This window comes from Choloepus didactylus, chromosome 6 (genome assembly GCF_015220235.1).
Source record: "Choloepus didactylus isolate mChoDid1 chromosome 6, mChoDid1.pri, whole genome shotgun sequence".
NCBI lineage: Eukaryota > Metazoa > Chordata > Mammalia > Pilosa > Megalonychidae > Choloepus > Choloepus didactylus.
In genome coordinates this window covers 105308650-105330061 of record NC_051312.1, presented here as the reverse complement: position 1 = coordinate 105330061, position 21412 = coordinate 105308650, and the positions used below count along the sequence as shown (strand labels likewise).

General features: G+C 38.6%; 1 protein-coding gene across 2 annotated transcripts; it reads left to right on the top strand.

Moving 5' to 3' along the window:
• The first annotated feature begins 4073 nt into the window (after positions 1 to 4073).
• On the top strand, positions 4074 to 19142 carry LOC119537895 (tripartite motif-containing protein 43-like). 2 transcript variants are annotated; one of them, XM_037840505.1, is made up of 10 exons: positions 4074 to 4159; positions 4637 to 4685; positions 5399 to 5479; positions 6832 to 6974; positions 8377 to 8791; positions 9474 to 9569; positions 15633 to 15863; positions 16530 to 16552; positions 17085 to 17182; positions 18527 to 19142. In XM_037840505.1, exons 2-10 carry the CDS (start codon positions 4674 to 4676, stop codon positions 19018 to 19020), a joined length of 1593 nt encoding a protein of 530 aa, XP_037696433.1. In that variant the 5' UTR covers positions 4074 to 4159; positions 4637 to 4673; the 3' UTR covers positions 19021 to 19142. The 2 variants fall into 2 exon arrangements, with proteins under 2 accessions (XP_037696433.1, XP_037696434.1); XM_037840506.1 differs by lacking the exons at positions 4074 to 4159; positions 4637 to 4685; positions 6832 to 6974 and having other exon boundaries at positions 5414 to 5479.
• Positions 19143 to 21412: the final 2270 nt, after the last annotated feature.

The window sequence follows — 21412 nt, the reverse complement described above, 5'->3', positions numbered from 1 at the left end:
TCCTCTGCTTTTATTTTGGAGTTTTTCGTGTTGTTTTTTTTCTCTATGCCTGTCTCCTCTCTGCTGGGCTGGCTGCTCTCAGATTCTCTGGTGTCTGGTCTCAGTCTATCTATGGTTGGAGTTTGGATCAGTAGAATGAGTTTCTGATAAGAGCTGCCACTGCAGTTCTCCCTTCTCCTTCCCGGAGCTGACAGCCCCTCCTCCCACGGGACTGAGCCTGGCAGGGAGGGGCGCGGGTCCCCTGGCCGCAAAAACTTACAGATTTCGCTGATCTCAGCAGTTCCACGTTTTCATGAGTGTTGTATGAAGTATGCCCAAAGACAGATTGCTCTGTGGTGTCCAGTCCACGCAGTTCCTGGCTTTCTACCTACTTTCCTGGAGGAGTAACTAAAACATACAGCTCACCAGTCTGCCATCTTGCCCCGCCCCCCCCCAATTATCTATTGAAAGTTCTATGTATGCCAAGGTTCTTCTCTGTTTCTGTCCTGTGTTCTTCCAATCACTTATCCATCAAGTCAAACTCCCTTTTGTGCCCTGTGTTCACTTTGTATGAAAAACAATGTTAATACATGACGATCTCAAATGGGGTATACCCTATTTCTTCTTATTAACTTTCAAAATTGTGTTTTATCACGGAATGACTCTCTTTTGCCTTTCGCACAGAGTGGAAGTTCTCTTCCTCTCTTTGTGACTACTGAAGGCCATTTTTTGGCTATAGAGTTCATCTTTTTCCTCATGTTGCTCCATGCACCTTTCATTTTAGTAAGATTTATCCTGAAGATGTTTGTTCTCTCTAACATTTTAACCACTCTGTATGCTCCCTCAGATTGTTGTAGATGTTGCATCAGAGGGTATCAGTCCATGCAGATGTCTGGAAGGTGAAGTTAATCCTGAATTGACACTGAAGTTATAAGAAATAAATTGTGGTTAAGGCATTAACAAAACTTACCCTCAACTACAGAGTCAGAATATGTAGAAATTGGTGGGGTGGGGGAGAGAGAGAGAGGGAGAGAGAGAGATCATATGTTCATACGTGTTTCTGATCAACAGCTAGTCTAAATATTCTAATTTTTTACCCTCTGCCCCAATCTTAAGATTTATTCAAGTAATTAAGTTATGATTGAAGTCATTGTTGTTTTAATAGAAAAAGACAAAGAATTCTTCTCCTATCTCATTTCCTCATTTGTGATTTATTTAAAAAAAACAGCTTATTACTTTTTTTTTTAATCAGCTCTCTGGGTATTTACTGGGGATAAATTAATAGGCAGATTAGACACAGTCCAAGTCAAAACATCCTCTCATCAGGGAAGGAGAGTTACTTTTTCCTATTTCTTTTTTTAATCTCAGAAACATGGATTCATATACCCTGCAAGCCTTCTAGAATGCACTCACCTGCTGCATGTGCATGAAGTGTTTCATAGACCCCATCACATTAGACTGTGGCCACAGCTTTACAGACCATGTCTCTGCCTCTGCTGGGAGGACACCCAAGCTCCAATCTGCTGTCTGGAGTCCAGGGAAACATTAGAGGAGCCAGACTTCAAAACCAGTATCATCCTGAGGAAGCTGGCTGTCCTTGCCAGAAAAGTCTACCTTCCCACGAGCAGAACTTCGAAGTGCAGATCTGTGGCAGGCAAAGGAGCTCTTCTGTGAGGCTGACAACAGCCTGCTCTGTGGGCTCTGCTGTTAGTCTCCAGAACATGTGGGTCACAGCCACAGACCACAGGAATGGGCTGCTGAGGAATACAGGGTACATGATGCCTGTAAAGCAGAGAGAAAGACAAGCATTATAATAGTGATGGAAATAACATTAGTGGAGGTGACATATTTCAATGTAAATCCCAATACATTACCAGACTCTTTCAGGGTTGTTGACCCATTTTGACACTATAATCATAGCCGGGTCAAGCCTTCTCAAGGGAAGTTTACTTAGAACCATTGGCCAAATATGTGCATTTGGTTTATTGTTGAGCAGGTGGCCCCAGGAATGCTGACTTCTGAGACAAGCTGAATTCTGTTTTAGGTTATACAATGTCTAAGAGCAAATTTCTCAGGAAATGGATATTATCCATAGAGTCTCTTCCAGGTGTCTATTACATGTCTCTGTCACCTTTGATATGATTCTCCAAATATGAGAATCAATTTTGGTTTAATATGGAGATCTGACCACCCCATTCTAACTGAAGCTTATAATTGTTCACAGAGTCACTGCCTTTTCCATAAATGAGTGGATGCTATCTTTGACATTGGCTTTTCTATTACTAAAACTCATGCTTTTTTTTTTTTTTTTTTGCAGAAGCTAATATTAAAGGAAATGGGCACTTGAAGGAAAATGACTCAGTGAGCACAAAAGAAATCTAAGTAAGAAACTAGTAAAACCCAGTGATTTATGGTGAGAATGAAACTGTTTTTTTTTTTTTTTTTTTGAATGTTGGCATAATGTTGAGTAGACTTTTTAGCTAAATTTAAGTTAATAGTTAAAGGCTAGTGATGTCTTCCCAGGGAACAGTAGCAGTTTCAAACGGTGTATCTGTAATCCTAAGGATACAGTTCATTACAAAATACAGTTCATTACAATAACAACAAAAAAACATTACTAAACAAAAAATACTATATAAGGGTTAACCAGGAACTGGTATGTACTCTTAGAGCAACTCTGAAAGTTTGGATAAAACTACTTAGACACCGAGTGTAAGAACACCATTGCCTATGTTTGGTTGTGAAGGAGAGGGAGAAATAGAGAAGTAGCTATAGAAAAATAGAGTAAACTTTTCTTTGCTTTAAATCTATATATTATGGTGCATACTTAAACGTATTTAGATAATTATGTATGAATGAGGTAGAACAGCATTAGAACTGGAAGGAGGTTTATGTGAGGGAGGGGATAACTGAAGGAGTAAATACCCTGAGGAAGCATCACAGGGACGGAGGCTGGGGCCACTTGATTTAAATAGGGGGTAGATTTGAGAACAGAGAAAGGATGGAGAGAAAATGCTAGCAAATATTCAAGAGTTGGTTATGGAACAGGAAGTTTATGGAGATCTTGCCTCAGGACACCAACAAAAGAATATTTGAAGTTCAAAGTGTTCTGTTAGGAGTGAAGGTAACTGATTCTTCTAATCCAACATCCATGCAGGATGATGTGGTCTTAAGGAAGGTGTTGATCAAGGCTCAATACCAGATGATGCATCTATTTCTTTATGAGGAGGAGCATCTCCACATGGAAAGACTGGAGAGAGAAGCAGAAGAGATTGCTGAACAACTCAAGGGTAGTGAAGTGTGACTGATCCAACAGAGAGAAAGCTTGGGAGAAATACAGAGAGCTGACTGAGATCTGCCACAAGGCCGAGGCGGAGCTGCTCCAGGTGAGATGGGAGGTCCATGCTCAGAGACAGGAATCCTTTTCTAGTCAGTGTGGCTGTGACACTGAAATGTTGCCTGCACATGCCATTGCTTTCAGGGAAGATTCACATGTCCTTTGACTCCCATCATTTTCTTTGTCCAGTCACGTATTTCTTCCTATTCTGGTAGTCTTTGGGAAACATTTTTACTTTTAATAGAAAACATAGTACAGAAATATTTCCAGTGTGATCAGAAATAACAGCCGTATCGACAGAATACTCCAAAACACAAAACTGTGGGCAAGGGAGGGTTCTCAGTTCTGGGGGTAATTCCTAACTTATGCTCCTTTAATTGATCAGCATCTCTGTTGAGCCACATAAAGCAGATTGCTAAAGACACTGAAGCCTGGCCCATTACAGACGCAAGATGGGGAATGTTTGGTAATCGATTTCAATAAACTCTGTAATCATTTTGTTCTTTGATTTCCTGTTTTGTTTTAATTGTTGTCTAAGTGGGCAAACCTCTCTTTGGGAATAAAAGTGGGCAATGCCCCTGGGAACCCAGATGATCTTGCATCACCACAGCCTCTTCCTGAGCCCCTTCCATCTAACTCTCACTCTGAATGTCTTGTTCTTCCTAGTTTAGTTTCTGTTCTGTTAGTAAAAAGTCTCTGATTATTCTTTAGAGAGAATAAAAAGTATAAATTTGTTTCAAAATATAAGAGTAATAGAGGGGAAGTGAAAGGGTAGTTAACTCTTGTGTATAACATTGCACTCATTTTTCTTTTCCTGTAGGACTTGGGAAACATATTGGAAGGGTGAGTTTATACCAACAATCTTTGATTTGGGGGAAACTTGGTCTCATGTTGATGAAGTGGATGAATATTTTTAGCTAATAACATCTTTTTTGGTGGCAAATTTCCATTTTGGCTCCAAAAAAGCACTAAGAGCTGGGGCTCCTTTGTCTCAGATGTTTCCTTCTTAAGAAGATGAATTCAAATATACCAAAAATCAATCTGACATTCTGGGATTTCTTCACCCCATTCTTTCTCTCTTCCCCACTAGCATTACTGACCAGTTGATGCTAAGGTATTTCAAAAAGGCATGTGCTATTAAATTGGAATGTCAAAGGGGCACAGGAAAGAGGGAACTTATCTGAGAATTGGAATGGAGCTTGGTTTAGTATGCATGAATTGCAATGACCAGGTTCTGTCCAAGCACGTGTCCGCCTATCACAGGCAGGGCCTCAGAGGGTAACGGCTGCCAGTTTGAAATAACTTTCCTTTGCTTGACAGGGAAGAGCAAAGCTGGCTGTCCTTTTTTATACCATGAATGCATCACTGGGTAAGGGCTATATTTGACTTATTTGCTACTGTATTCTTATTGCTACTATATTCCCTCTAATTACCGTAGCCCTCAGAACATAGTACAATATAAATATGTGATGAATGACTGGATAAATAAGTGAATTAGCTAATATAAGCAAATAGTACACTAGCATGAAAAATTTATTCCAATTTGTAGTTAAAATATCAGGAAAGAGAATTATAAAGGATAATATAAAAAAGGAAGCAAGAAACAAATTGATTTCTAAATACACAGGCTAAGGAAATTCCATTAGTTTGAAGTTAAATAATTATAACATTAATTTATTTCAGATAATTCCTGAATGAGCAATATATACCAGAGGGAGATGAATGTATTATTTAAATTGATAGGGAAAGAGAAACCATAACTGAGATCTTGAAGAAACTGTCAGGAAAGAAATGACATATACAGTGGTACCTTGGCTTTGAAACTCATCATATTTGGTACTCGACTCAGTTTGACGCAAAAATTTTGTCCCAGGACTTCTCCTTTGTTCGGTACTGGAAGTACAAGCTGGAACTTGTCTGTGTTGATTTCCTCGTGACTCATTCCTCTTTCCAGCTGAAACAAAGGCCCACGTGTTAGTCATGCGGTAGCTCTTCTCCTGTGCACATCCCCTTGCAACTTATGTTAGGTTCTGGGGTCATTTTGTGTATTTTTGTGCTTTTTTTCTCATCATGGGTCCCAAGAACATGAGCAGTAATGACATTGAAGACCTGCAGGAACTGCTAAAGGAGCAGCAACAAGAGGTGTCTGAAAGATTTCTTCAGGTAAGGAGCAGATAAGGGAGATTTCCCCAGTTCCTTGATAAAAAGAATGTGTGCAAAATGGGCAGAAGTTCAAAACTTTGTGAAGCAGTACCACCTGGACAAAGCTCTGAGAAGCTGAAATGTGAATTATTGAATAGTCATACATTTTCTATCCAAGAAATTTCATTTCTTAACATGCAAATATATTTGAAAATGTATTTGAAAACCTGAGTAAAATGAATAAATTCATATGTGTATGAAAATTTACCAAATCTGACTCTATTTGATACAGATAATCTAAGTATACCAATGGCTGTTTAACAAAGTAACGGGTTCTTTGTTAAACAAATTTATTTATTTGTTTTGGAATGAAGAAAAAAAAAGCTTCAAAATGATTTTAGTAAATGAGCTTAACACTTGATTATTTTAAAAGTAAAGACAGTATGAATAAAAAGTTACTGATAAGTTTAGTTTATGTTTTTGTGGTAATCATAAATATTGTTAAACCATTTAAACAATGGATTAAGTAAATAAGAAAACATGATCAAAGAAGTTATTTCTAAGATAGGAAAGGTATTTTTAACTAGGGAAAGTTTGTCAACATAATTTTCTATCTTGAAAGAAATAATTGACACCTCAGAGAGTGAAAATTAATTTGATAGAAATCCTTAACAAAGATGGAATTCAGGGCTACTTCATTAGTATTACACGATATATATTTTTACTTAAAGATGAATAATGGTAAGGGAGAGATAGATGAATTCTCATTAAGGTCAATAGTACATCAAGGATATTCTCTTTCATCCCTAGTATTGAGTATTATTCTGTAAGTTCTCATCCAACAGAATTTGATAAAACAAAGGACATGTAGCTTCCCATGGATTGTGAGGGGCAGGAGATATCTCCATTCTGGATATGTGGCCAAAGTATTCTCATATTAAATTCCTACATTAAAGTTCAAAATAAGTCAATATATAAAATACAACACAACCTATATGACAGAATACAATTATAGTCAAAATAAGGCAAAACATTTCTGAATTTTCCATGACATGCAAAAATCATTAAGTGATGACATCATGTTTTCCACCTTTTTATACATTAAAAATAAATGTCCTCAGTCAGCAACAACTAGGTATAAATTCAGAATTCGGGGTTTCATTGATTAAAAATCAGTGACTTGATGAGATGATGTTTGTAGAGGTTGGTTTATGGAGATTAGCAAACATATTCAATCTTTTCCTTTGTTATGAAGAAATGGAATCATCTATACTAACCTTTAAGACCCATACAATCTAATCACATGAAATAAATGGGTGTGGTCTTGAGATTTAAATAAAGGGCCACCAGGACCCAGGCTCATTCTTCTTCAGGACAGAGAGAGCATTTGGAACCTCCCAGCTGAGGAGACCTCTGAAAGCTCCTCCTACCAGTTTGTGAGACCTGATCCCTCAACTGACTCCCATAGTATTACTTCCACAGCAAGAACTGGTGAAAGAACTGACATATTCCTTAGGTGAGTACACAATTTGCAGCGGATGAGTTTCTGCTGCTTCCCCAAACCCAAATAAGTAAAAAAAAAAAAAAAAAAAAAAAACATAATTTTAATTTATCCATCAGCAAACTGAGGTTGTGTCTAAGAAATGATATTGTTTTCCTACTTCGTAAAAATGACCACATTTCTCTAACCTATTTGTGGTTTCAACTAATTAGTAATGTATTCTGGCTAGATATTTTTGTTCCATTATTTATATCTTCCTTGGTTGTTCATGTGGATTGTAAACACAAAAAGTAGTTCCCAGATATCTTACAATTTTGTACCTGGTGTAGATCCTAAAATGGATTAGCAATATTTTATTCTTCATGTGTAAATATTTTACATTCTCCTCTACAAGAAGGGCATAAATGTATGCATAGCAGAGAATACTCTACAAAATATAAAGAAATAGTGCATTGATGACTTGAGAAAATATTGTTTATGGTGGTATATGCTATGTCTTCAGAAACATCAGTTTTTCGGCTTAAATTTTAAAGAAGCCAGAAAATGATTTGGCCTGCAGAAAAGTGTTGCTAGTGACCATGCAGAAATATCAGAAATGAGAGTGCCACTTCATTCATGTTCTGTGGAAATGAGGACCTAACATTTTTAAGAAAATTAATATTGAAAAGCATGATTTGTTTTCTGGTACTGATTATTATTATTGCATGATAATTACATCTTTTCACAGTGTGAAGGGATGCTTGATAGTAGTTTGACAGGACATGGAAGATACAGTAATACTCATCAATTTCTGTTTTGCTTTATGCAGAAGTGTACATTCAAGGGTAGGAGGGAAAATTCACTGCTTAGTATATTCATGTAAGATTTCCATTGAAACTTATCCAACTTACAACGTGTACTTTAATCCTTATTAATTCTTATGCATTCAGAAATTGCTTTTGGTTGGTGGATTCTGTATGAGAAAACAAAGCACAGCAAAGATACAATTAAGACAATTAAAATAATTATTGAAGATAAAAGAATTTAGTCCATTGCCTTTGATAAACCAATCCCTGGCAAGTAGCATAATAATTGATTTTTCAGACCAAACAAGACCAACCCCAGGAGACATGTATTGGGTCAAACTCCTCAATTCCAAAAGTTCTTTCAAAGTAACACCTCAACAAAATTGGAGTGCTTTTAAGGAGGTGAAAAGAGGTTAGGTGAGTAGAAGCTGGTTGGATATATAACCACAAAGTTTTCTATAGAGTTTGAGAACTTTCTTTGTGCCTCAGTTTTCCCATTTGGGTCACATGCAAGATAAATCCTATACTGTTCTAGACACAAGTGTATTATTGAATCACAACCTGAGTTAAATTTTCCTTCAGCCTTTGCCTCGCCAAAGAAGAATAATAAGTTTCTGATTTTCTTACCTCAGAAAAATGGACCCAGACATTCCTCAAGCCTTCCAGAAAGAACTCACCTGCTCCATCTGCCTCACCTACCTTACAGACCCAGTCACCATAGACTGTGGGCACAGCTTTTGCAGGCCCTGTCTCAATCTTTCCTGGGAAGCAGCTCAAACTACTGCCAAATGCCCCACGTGCAGGGAAACCTCACAGTGCAGAGACTTCAAAACCAATATTCTTGTGAAGAATCTGGTGTTCCACATCAGACAAGCAAATCTCTGCCAATTTCTGAGCTCTGAAGAGCATATGTGTGGGACACACAAGGAGGCTAGGAAGATCTTCTGTGAAGAGAACAAAAACCTGCTGTGTTTGCTCTGCTCAAAGACTCAGGAGCACGAGACCCACAAACACTCTCCCATAGAACGTGCTGCTGAGGATTACCGGGTAAGTGAGGCCTTTGAGAGCACTTTGAGAAGTGGGAATACTATTGCTAAGACATAAGGAAAATGAGGATCATGGTGGGTGATTAATCCACTCTTTACAGAGTGCCTAGGATGTGCCAGGTACTTTTCTAAACACCAAAAATAAAGCCATGACTAAAATACACACCTATACCTGCCTTCATGGACCTTGCATTCAAATGGATGAAAATTATATGAATGGTATTATTACTTGGATTATGCAGTATAATGCTCAAGAAACTGCAAAACTCCCATTTTCAGAAAGAATTGTTACTAGTGACCAAAACTACAGGTGCAAAGATGATTTTTTATATTAGGAACATAATTAGCAATACTGGACAAAGAAGTAATATAAGAGTGTATTGGAGGGGTTGGGACTAGCATCTATAGACCAAAAATATGAGGCAAGATTTGAATCTGAAGATTAGCCATAATATATGAATTCCTCATAGAACCGTCACTTAGACAAAGAATAACATTAAATTTTGTCATTTTATGGTATGAAGTTTCCCAGAATTCATAGTTATGGAGGGTAAACAGGGAAATATCCTCATCCTTACACTCTCCCATAGCCCATTTCTCTAACTTCGCTTGCACTCCTTTATGAGGGACTGAAATCTGTAATGTTTCCTTCTATCGTGCTCAAATTCTTAGTTCTTTTACAGGAGAAGCTCCTAAAGCAGATGAGATCTCTGTGGGAAGAGATCCAGGAAAATCAGAGAAATCTTAGTGAAGAACACAGGATAAATTATGTGTGGATTGTGAGTATGAAACTGTATTTCCTTCAGAACCAGTTTGAGACAGACATGCTGGAAACTTTTACCTTGAGTTGCTGAGCTTAAGTCACCATGTTCCATGAGATTCTATGAATGGGTGAATAATAGGAAATGTATCCACCTTTTCAATGTAGTATAGCATGCTTCTTGGTTAGGATTTCTATCCCCTAATATATTGGCAACAAGAAAAAGCACCATCAGAACAATGTGCAGCAAGGGCTAACATGTAGGCACGTACGAGGATTTGTAGAGGTTCAGTAGTCATTTTTCAGGAGGTTACAATTTTCTCAGTTTCAAAATCAATTGAGTTCTGAATGACAAGTAGGTATTAAAAATCCCTGTGTAATATTGGCAGAGATTTCTGTCTGTGCTGAATTCCAGAAACTGAAGAACTTAAAACTGGGACCTAGGGCTAATTCACAATAATTAGGTCAAAGTTCCCATGAGGAGAAAAAGTGTGAACAGCCAGGAGAAATGTGCCTGTAGTGGTGAAAAATGAATGTGCGTTAGCTAGAGAATAATACTGTATTGGTTCAAGTAGGTAGAAAATAGAACATTTTGAAAAGCTTAGGCAAGGGGGAAAAGACAGGGATTGGTAGCAGAAAAGAACATCAATACTGAGAGAAGATAGGCAAGGGAATGGAAATGAATGTCCTTAAAAGGGCAGGAAAATATGGGATCCTGTAGCCATCGACAGGATGAGGTTAATCCATTCATAGATACCACGAGGGCAGAAAAAGGGCTGTGAGGATAGAAATTAGTTTGTGGGCCTGTGTTTAGGAGTTTTAGGAAGACATTGCTTGATGGTTTCTAATCCTGAGAGTAATAGGCATCATTTCTGCCAAGAATGAATGGTCAGCATTCAGAGAGATTGATGTCATCAACATGGCCACGTAAACAACTCCTGAAAGTTTCTCTCCAGAGAGTCAATGAAAATGAAAGACAATTCTGAATTGTTTGAAACCCTGGTGGAGAATATAGACTGGAATAAGACACTGCCAATGCTGGATTGTAGAAAGAGAAGAAATATCAGGTAGGAATTTTCTGTCCCAGACCAGCCAGTCCTCTTGCTTTGCCCTCACTCAGTCTCCATGCAGCAAAGGCACAGAAATGCAGACAGGGCCCATCCCACTGGGGACACAGATTTTAAAATGTCTCATCACTGAAAAATACTCTCACTGTTTGAAGACCCAGTAGACAGGGGGAAGTCCCCAGATCAGCGAGGGACAAAGAGACTGAGAAAAGGTGGACAGAGATGCGTTTCCAGCCCTGGGTCTAAAAGCCCTTCATCCACCCTTGAGACAAGCAGCAGTCAGTGGCTGGCTCCAAGGCAAAGCAACCTTTAAGAATGACTAAGTTACCAATCAGCACCGTCTGCTGGACAATTTGGAAAGTGCAAGGACACTATCTTACGAACATAGAACCTGGTTTATGTTCCTGTATGGAAACCCAGCCCTGCTTTGGCTGAGTAATAGGGAAGAGCCAACTGTTAAAGCAGAGATCCAAAACAAACCCAAGTCTTGCTAGCTGGTGGAAAACAGAGTACCAGTGGATGCCAGCAGATTTGTATTATCACACACAGCGAACTTTCTGGGGTGCCCAGTGCCTATATCCCATCCCTGTGGCAGGCCACATTGGGCACCTGATTTTGGGGGGGGGAAGACTGGGGGGCAGAACCAATCTGACAACTGGCCAGGGAGAGAAACAACAACAACAACAAATAGATAGAAATCAAAGTCAACCAACAAGGAAACTTTATGCAAAAGAAAGAAAACAACCACCAGAATAAACCAATCAAGAAAACCGCATGCCAAGACAGCAAAAAATCATGGGCCACATCAGGAAACAGGAAGGTATAGCCCAGTCGAAGGAGGAAACAGATTTCAACTGAGATTCAGGAGCTGAAGCAACTAATTATAGATGTTCAAACTTATCTTTTAAATCAAATCAATGAGGTGACAGAGAATGTGACAAAGAAATAATGGATATAAAGAAGACACTAGGTGATCATAAGGAAGAATTTGTAAGCTTGAGAAAACAAATGGCAGAACTTACAGGAATGAAATGCACAATAGAAGAGATGAAAAACACAATGGTAGCATACAACAGTGGACTTGGAGAGGCAGAAGAAAGGATCAGTGAGATGGAGGACAGGCAATCTGAAATCCTGCACACAAAGGAACAGATGGGGGAAAAGAATGGAAAAATATGATCAATGTCTCAGGGAACTGGAAGACAACATGAAGTGCACAAATATATGCGCTATAGGTGTCCCAGAAAAAGAAGAAAAAGCAGCCAAAGGAATAATAGAGGAAATAATCACTGAAAATTTCCCAACTCTGATGAAAGACATAAAATTACAGGTCCAAAAAGCACAGCATACCCCTAACAGAATTGATCCAAATAGACCTAATCCAAGATACTTCCTAATCATATTTTCAAATGTCAAAGACAGAGAGAATTCTGAAAACAGCAAGAGAAAAGCAATCCATCACATAGAAAGGAAGCTTAATAAGGCTAACTGTGGATCTCTCAGCCAAAACCATGGAGGCAAGAAGGTAGTTGTATGACATATTCAAGATACTGAAAGAGAAAAACTGCCAACCAAGAATCCTATATCTGGCAAAACTGTCTGTCAAAAATGAGAAATAATTTAAAATATTTACAGATAAACAGACACTGAGAGATTGTGAGCAGGAGACCTCCTCTACAGGAAATACTAAAGGGAGTGCTAGAGACAGATAGGAAAAGACAGGAGAGAGACATTTGGAGAAAAGTGTAGAAATGAAGTTATCAGGAGATAGAAAGAGGGTAGAACTTGGACATTTAATGTTGGAGGCGTATAGAATGTTCTAGAGGATTGATTGTGTAGATCTACAAATGGATAGCACAATACTGTGTGATGGTAGCACAATATTGTAAGTAAACTGAAAAAAGATGATTGTGAATATGGTTGAAAGAGGAAGGTATGACATTGGAAGGAAAGATAGACGATAAAGACTAGGACTTTGTAACTTAGTGAAACTTAGAGTGGTCAATGTGTGTGATTAAACGTACAAATATAAGAATGTTTTTGCCTGAGGGAGCAGCAAGAAAGAATGAAATTATGAGGTATGCAATGAAGTGAATAGACTGTGAGGACAGTAGGCTGATTTAAATAAATGAGAAATGAAAATACAAACATTATTATGCCTCACTAAAATAGACTGTTAACAATGTATAAACTCTCAGAATTGAATCTGGGAATATGGGCTATAAAGGCAAGGCTTATATAAAGTTTCTTAGATTGTAAGCTCTTACAGCAGTCACATTTATTCATGAGTTGTAACAGTTATTTCTAAATTTTGAGATTCTGAACTGTTTGTGATGTGGTTGGTCCCTGGAGCTTCAGGTATCTATGTGGCACCTGGAACTCAGAGACAGGATTTGGCAGTTGTGAGTGTCAGCATTGCCCCATGAATCAACTGCAAAAGAGGGTGAAAAGGCAATCAGACTTTGACTGGAGATATAAATGAAATGGACTTGGTTGAGATTGGGGTAGATCTGACTAAAGGGTACAGGATGATACTTACCATGTTTTAAAACTTTGACTTTTGTGTGGGACCAAAGGAAGAGAGAGTTCTATGTGCAAAATCTGTATTTGCTGCAGCTCACTATATAATTTAACTTGTATGATCAGTTTACTCAAATTCCATAATTACATGGAACCTTGAATAGGGAGTGAGACCTTGTTGTTTGTACAGGTTAGCATGAAGCCCCAATAAAACCCAGAGTAATCTGGGCAGAGAATAAGTGTTTACAAAGTCCCCTTGAGGGACTGTGGAAAAATGTGGAAATATTAAACTTTCTCAGCTGAGGAATTCCTGATATTCTCACAAGCATTGGGGACCACCAGCTTAGTAGGCCAAGCCCTCGATCTCAGGGCTTGCCCTTACAAAGCTTAATACTATAAAGGAGAGGCTAATTGTACTCATAATTGTGCCTAGGAGTCACCACCAGAGTGCCTCTTTTGTTGCTCAGATGTGCCCTCTCTCTCTAAGCCAACTCGGCAGGTAACCTCACTGCCCTCCCCTCTATGTGGGACATGACTCCCAGGGGTATAAATCTCCCTGGTAATGTGGAACATGACTTCCAGGAATGAGCCTGGACCCTGCATCATGTGATTGAGAAAAACTTCTGGTCCAAAAGGGGGAAGAGAAATGAAACAAAATAAAGTGTCATTGGCTGAGAGATTTCAAATGGAGTTGAGTGGTCATTCTGGAGGAAACTCTTATGTATTACATAGATGTCTTTTTTAGTTTTTTGTTTATTAGAATTGTTAGAAGGAAATATCTGAAATTGTTGAATTGCAATCCAATACCCTTGATTCTTGAAGGTGATTGTATAACTATTTATCTCATATACTGTGACCATGTGATTGTGAAACCTTATGGCTCATACTCCTTTTACCCAGTGTATGGACAAAAAAATAGAAAAAATGGGGACAAAAATAAATTAATAATATAGAGGAGGGGGATACGGGACATTTTGAGTGTTCTTTTTCCTTTTATTTTTATTCTTATTTTTATTTTTTTGAGTAATGAAAATGTTCAGAAATTGACTGTGGTGATGAATGTACAACTAAATGATGATACTGTGAGCAATTGTTTTACACTTTGGAATATTGAATGGTATGTGTTCCAGTTTGCTAATGCTGCCGGAATGCAAAACACCAGAAATTGATTGGTTTTTATAAAGGGGGTTTATTTGGTTACAAAATTACAGTCTTAAGGCCATAAAGTGTCCAAGGTAATGCATCGACAATTGGGTACCTTCACTGGAGGATGGCCAATGTAATCTGGAAAACCTCTGTTAGCTGGGAAGGCATGTGGCTGGCATCTGCTCAAAGTTCTGGTTTCAAAATGGCTTTCTCCCAGCACATTCCTCTCTAGGCAGAAGTTCCTCTTCAAAATGTCACTCTCAGTTGCTCTTGGGGCATTTGTCCTCTGTTAGCTTCTCCAGAGCAAGAGTCTGCTTTCAGTGGCTGTCTTCAAACTGTCTCTCATCTGCAGCTCCTCTCTCAGTTCCTATGCATTCTTCAAAGTGTCCCTCTTGGCTGTAGCTAGCTTGCTCCTTCTGTCTGAACTTTTATAGGGCTCCAGTGAACTAATCAAGGCCTATGCTGAATGGGTGGGGCCATGCCTCCATGGAAATTATCTAATCAGAGTTCTCACCTACAGTTGGGTGGGCCACATCTCCATAAAAACACTCAACCAAAGAATTACAATCTTATCAACACTAATACATCTGCCCACACAAGATTGCATCAAAGACAATGGCATTTTGCGGGACATAATACATTCAAACTGGCACATTATGTGACTATATTTCAATTTAAAAAAAGTAAATGAGAGGGGAGAAGGGATATGGGATGCTTTGAGTTTTCTCTTTTACTTTTATTTTTATTCTTATTTTCATTCTTATTTTTTGGAGTGATGAAAATGATCAAAAATTGATTGTAGTGTTGAATGCACAAACTATATGATGAAATTGTGAATAGTTGTTGAAAACTTTGGATGACTGTATGGTATGTGAATATATTTCAATAAAATTATATTGGAAAAAAAAAAAAAAAGAATGAATGGCCAGGCTGTGGGGTAAGGAAGTTTAAAACAAGAGACTAATTTATGGACAAAGAGGTCAGAATATTTCATAGAATAACATCATAACAACCATACATTTCAATTGCTTGTTTGTAGTTTTTCAGATATGACAGAACATAAAACAAAAAAATTAACTCTGAAAGGTTCTTCTTCAGACATTTTAGGAACTCAAATAATGGATGATATTGATTTGAGGAAAGGATGGGGTTGGGTCCTCGTGTAGTGGAAAATAAATGAAGGAAGGAAATGGAGGAATATGCACTTTCAAAGAAGTGGGTGGTTGTGAGTTTAGGGTGTATGCAGCTGATTGGTAGAAGTCATGATTCAAAGAAAAATAGATGGGCTTTAAGTGGAGGATATTGAAGTCACCTTGGATATGTGATCTAGGAAATTGATGTCCTTACAGGATTATGTGTGTCTACGGAGATTGGTTATCAGATCTGTGTATAAGAAGTTTCACCCAGATCTCCAAGAGGAAGAAAAACAACATTTAGAGAAACTGACACAAGAAGGCAAAAATATTTTATGGCAACTCAAGATAAATGAAGCCACAATGGCTAAAAAAAGCAAAGAACTAAGAAAAATGTATGAAGAACTGATGATGATGTGCCATAAACCAGATGCAGAGATGCTCCAGGTAAAAACTGAGGACATGCCTGGAATATATTTATATTAGTTGAAGTGATACAATTGACCTCTATTAATTATTTTCTACCAACTGCATATTTATCATGTTCGACGTCTGTAGAGGAGGTTAATTCCTAATTGGGGAAGACAGATGGTCTGCAGCTCCTCTCCCAACCATGAGCAGCAAGGCTTTATGGAATTGTGGTAGTGAATTCTCTAGGGGACATTGTCCTCTAAAATGCTCCTTATCGACCTGCTTCTCTAAAAACCAGAAGGAACAACTTATACATGGGCATTCCATTTTTGTCTCCAGTTGGACAATAAAGAGGCATCTGGGAAAAGCTGACATTTAAATCCTTCTCTTTGAAGTCCCTGATTTGAATCCCACAGTACCCCTAAGAGACAGACCCTGGGAAAACCACTTTGCAGACAGCCATGCATGGTTGCCATGGTTAGCACCCAGGGCTGCTTTCTCTCCAGTCACCCTTGGGTCTCAGCATTTATCAAAAATCTTGGTTCCATTAAGGTGTTGGTGCTGGTATAATCTTTTTTTGAGGAGAAGGATGATTAATTTGCAACAGGTTGGGATTGTGGTTGTTGGTACTTTCTTAAAGCCAAAGACTGGATGGCAGAATAGAATTCTCATCTGACAAACTCTTTCTTTTTCATTTAACAGGATTTGGGAGATATACTGATGAGGTAAGTTTTGCCTTCATTGCAAACTAAGGTACTTTGTGGGCTTTGAAGATATCTAATCATTTCTACAAATCAAAGGCATAATTCATTAGATTATATTAAATAGTTTATCTATGGATATGTTTATGTTTTACTGAATATGATTCCCTGTCCCTCTTTTTCAGAAATTAGTATTGTTTTTTCCCCCTGTATCTCAGGCAGTTACTTGTTAAAGTAATCAACCATAAGTTCCTAGAAGACAGCTACCTATGATTTTATATTTGAAAATAAAAACCACATTTAGGTACAAGGAGAAGCTTTACCCAGGCAGTGAGAAAGTCCTATAACTCTTGAGAAGCAAGGGGTGTAAGTAGGAAGAAAAGAAAAGCAGGAAAGATTCCCTAAAAATGGTTCTATTCCCCCACAATTGTGAAGGTACAATACAAAATTAGAAAAGGGTCTGAAGAACATTGTCAGTTCAATGTTTGTATCTTTTCTTACATGTTATGATGGAGCCTTTGGCACCATAGAGACTCACTGAATCTTCCCCCTGCAGGAGTGAGTCAGTGCAGCTGCACATGCCCCAGCCTGTGAGCCCAGAGCTCAGTGCAGGGCCCATCACTGGACTGATGGACACACTCAGCCACTACCAAGGTGAGTTTCAGCCCCTCAGTGGGACCATACGGGGTCCTTCATAGTGGTTTCCCACTGGGAATCTTTCCTTCTTTATTAACCTTCTATTTAGCAGAGGAGAGCAGCCTGAGAAGAGGCATTTGCAGTCCTATTTGCACTGTGATTCTATGGAAAACACTAAATGAAAGATGGGGACAGGATAAATGTGATTTAGGATTGTAAAAAACAAGTGTTTAGACAATGTATTTGTTATAATCTGCAATTTAATTGATAGAATCAGAAAAAACCTGTGAGCAAACATAAAATGACTATATGCAGAAAACAAGAATTTTTAAACAATGAGGCATTTTGGTGGTGGATGAGGCTGTATCTAGAACTCAGGGTAGACATAAACCTGGAGAAATAACCTCAGAGACAGAGGACGGCTAGGCCTGAGATGAAACCAGGAATAAAAGGCAGAAAATTCTGAGTAGAAAACTACACAATATTTAGATTTCCTTAAGTAAAAATTTAGATTTTCTTAAAGAAAAATTGTTTAGATTTTCATAAATATAAATTTGTTTCATTAACTGTAATATCATAAAGTCTCTGGCAATGCCTTCACCCTTTATTTAGGTCTAAGAGTTTTCTTATCTGAAAGGCAGCTATGGTTGGTTACATTGCTAAGGACTTGCCATGGAAGACCGGGTCACCAGGTTTTATGTACTATGAAATGGAACCAGCCAGAAACTGACAACACATTAGTCCCCTTTATAATCCTGATTTTTAAGGAATGTTTTTCATTGTGATTTGGTATTTGTTTCTTCTGTGTGTACACAGGTAGCCCTTGAAACTGATATTGTCCAGCTAGAACTGCCCTTGAAGTCTTGGCCTGTTTTTTTTCCAGTGAGACTTGTGGCAGTCTCTTACCTCATAGAGATCTTTTTTTTTTTTCTTTTTAATCTTCATTTTATTGAGATATATTCACATACCATGCAGTCATACAAAACAAATCGTACATTCGATTGTTCACAGTACCATTACATAGTGTACATTCATCACCTAAATCAATCCCTGACACCTTCCATTAGCACACACACAAAAATAACAAGAATAATAATTAAAGTGAAAAAGAGCAATTGAAGTAAAAAAGAACACTGGGTACCTTTGTCTGTTTGTTTGTTTGTTTCCTTCCCCTATTTTTCTACTCATCCATCCATAAACTAGACAAAGGGGCGTGTGGTCCTTATGGCTTTCCCAATCCCATTGTCACCCCTCATAAGCTACATTTTTATACAATTGTCTTCGAGATTCATGGGTTCTGGGTTGCAGTTTCATAGGGATTTTTTAGTTGATTATGACTAGAACATCCTTTTCTTTCTACAGTGAACATCTCCTTTCATGATGAAACAACCAATCACAATATCAAGCTGTTTGATGATGTGAGAAGTTGGAGAGCTGGACATGACCATCAAGGCGCATCTTTTAGATCTGAAAGATCTAACTATTTTGCTACGTGGGGGACTGAGGCCTTCATCTCTGGGAGACATTACTGGGAGCTGGATGTGGACGACTCTCGGGACTGGGCTCTAGGAGTCTGCAGTGACTCCTGGATAAGGAAGAATCGCACACTGGTTGAATCTGAGGACATATTTCTTCTTTTATGTGTGAAGGAGCGTGATCGTTACAGTCTCTTCACCAGCGCCCCAATGATTTGTCACTATATACAGAAACCTCACGGCCGGGTTGGTGTGTTTCTGGATTGTGCGATTGGAAGTGTGACTTTCCTGAATGTTGCCCAAAGTACCATCATTTGGGCCTACCCCAGTTACTCCTTCAGTTTCCCTGTCAGACCTTTCCTGTACACCAGCCGTGCATGATGAGGGAGAAGTCAAGACCCTGAATTGATGCCAAAGAACTCCATATCTGAGGGAGCCCTTGTGCACTGAAGCAAATCAGTACAAATTTTATTGCCCTTAAAGCTTATTCTATTTTAATGTAATGTCACTTTGTTATTAAATATGAAGGTAGTTTGAAATACAATTTTTGTTCATTCTATTTAATTTAAATTTAAATTTTCTCTTGTGTTTCATTAGCAAGAACATATTCTGTGGTAATTCACCTACTTTGGAGCTTGCTGAAATTATGAGAATATATGGGTGTGTGATTCCATCTTAAGGTTGTAATTCAGGAACAGAGTTTTCACATAATATACAGACCCAGTTATCTGCAATGTGCATGTCTGAATGAAATATCCTTTTCCTTCATCTTGACCTAGTAAAAAGCTTCCAATGTGTTCTCAAGGTCAAAAACCTCTCTTTTACAAGGAACTCTCTTTTGACACTTAGGACCAGTAAGGACCTTTATATGAAATCTATATTGATCCTTTTTTTTTTTTAGTTTTATTTTGAAATAAATTCAAACTTACAGGAATGGTTGCAAAAACAATACAAACCCCATACACAGAACTCCAGCATTTCCTGATCCCCCCGATACCCCGATCCAGTAACTTTAACATGTTGTCACACCGCTGTTTCTTTCCCTCCCTCCCTCCCTCCCTCTCTCCCTATCATCCATCATCTATTGCTCTGTCTTCTGAACATATGAGCGCTAGCTGCACACATCCTTGAACAAACAATATAATTCATATATACAATTCCCATAAACAAGAACATTCTTTTATGCAATCCCATTAAGTGCAGCTAAGGAGTTCAACATTGATACAAAGCTTCCATTCTATATTTCCTTTTTTTTTTTCTTACGTCTCAACTGTGTCCCTTTGAGCCTCCTGTCCTCCATCGTCAGATCCCGTCCAGGATCATCCTTGGCATTTAATTGTCATTGCCTATTTAGACTGTCTTTTTTCTTTTTCTTTTTTTTTTTTTCTTGATTGTGAAAACATATATACAGCCTAAATCTTCCCAATTCAACCCCTCCCTAGCATTCCATTAGTGGGATTAATCACATTTAGAATGTTGTAATGCTATCACCTTCCCACCATCCATTACTAGAAATTTCCCTTCACTTCAAACAGAAACCCTACACTCATTTCTTAACTCCCCATTGCCCCTTCCTGCACTTCTTGTAACCCATACTCTACTTTTCAACTCTATGGTCTTATTCTCTGATAATTTCTTTGTGTTTACTGTGGGGCTTAAATTTAACCTCTTAAATCCATAACAATCTTGTTTTTCTTCGATACCAACTTAACTTCAGTAGGTGACATAAATTATGTTCCTATACTCCTCCATTTCCCCACGTTTATGTAGCTCTTGCCAAAAATTATATATTTTACATTGAGTCCAAAACCACTGATTTGTCATTAGAGTTTATGTATTTTATATCCTGTAGGAAGTAAATAGTGGAGTTACAAATCAAAAATTATTGACTTCTATTTGTATTCCATTGTGGTCAGAGAATGTGCTTTGAACAAATTCAATTGTTTTCTTTTTAAATTTATTAAGGCTTGTTTTATGTCCCAGCATATGATCTATTCTGGAGAAAGATCCCATTGTGTCACACCTGACCTCCACCTGGACCCAAATTTAAGCTACAACTTAACCAATTTGGAACAAGTGACTCAGCGAGCAGGGTGTGGTGGTCACGACCATTGGAAGTGAGGTATAATGCCTTTTGGCTGCTTTTGGTCTCACTGTCTCTCCCAGAGAGCTAATACAGTTGGAGAAGAGTTCATCGCTTACTGACATATTTCCCAGCTGCTTTGTGCTGCCAACATTTGCCTCTGTTGGGTGGTGCCTAAGCTTCCCATGCCCAGTCGGTAGTCCTTCTCAGGAACCCCAAACAGCCAGTCTTAGTAAGGCAAGAGGGGAAACCTGTGGTTTCTAGTGCTCCCCAGAACAGGACCAAACTGCTTTGGGTGACACTAACACTGAGCACCTTTGGCTACAAGCTTGGTCATGTCGCAGTTGTGACAGTAGGACTCGGCAAGACAGGAGACCAGCATCCCTGACCCAGAACAATGATTCAAGGGTGAGGTGGTTAGGGCATGTGAGCCAAAAGGGAGAAGGCTAGACCTGCTGGCACCTGGACCACAGCAGCAGACAATGCTGTGGGAGGTTCCAGCCACTGTGTCTGTTGTGTGTCTGGGTCTTAAACCTTCCCCTAGCTTGGGGGCTACCTCCTCCACAGGAAGCGTGTCTGCACCCTGCAAGCAATGGTGCTGCTAGAGTCTGCCATCCTTATCTTGCTGCTGTCTCTGCTGTCTGTCATTCTTGGTCCTTGTCTCTATGGGAAATAAAATTATAACCTCTG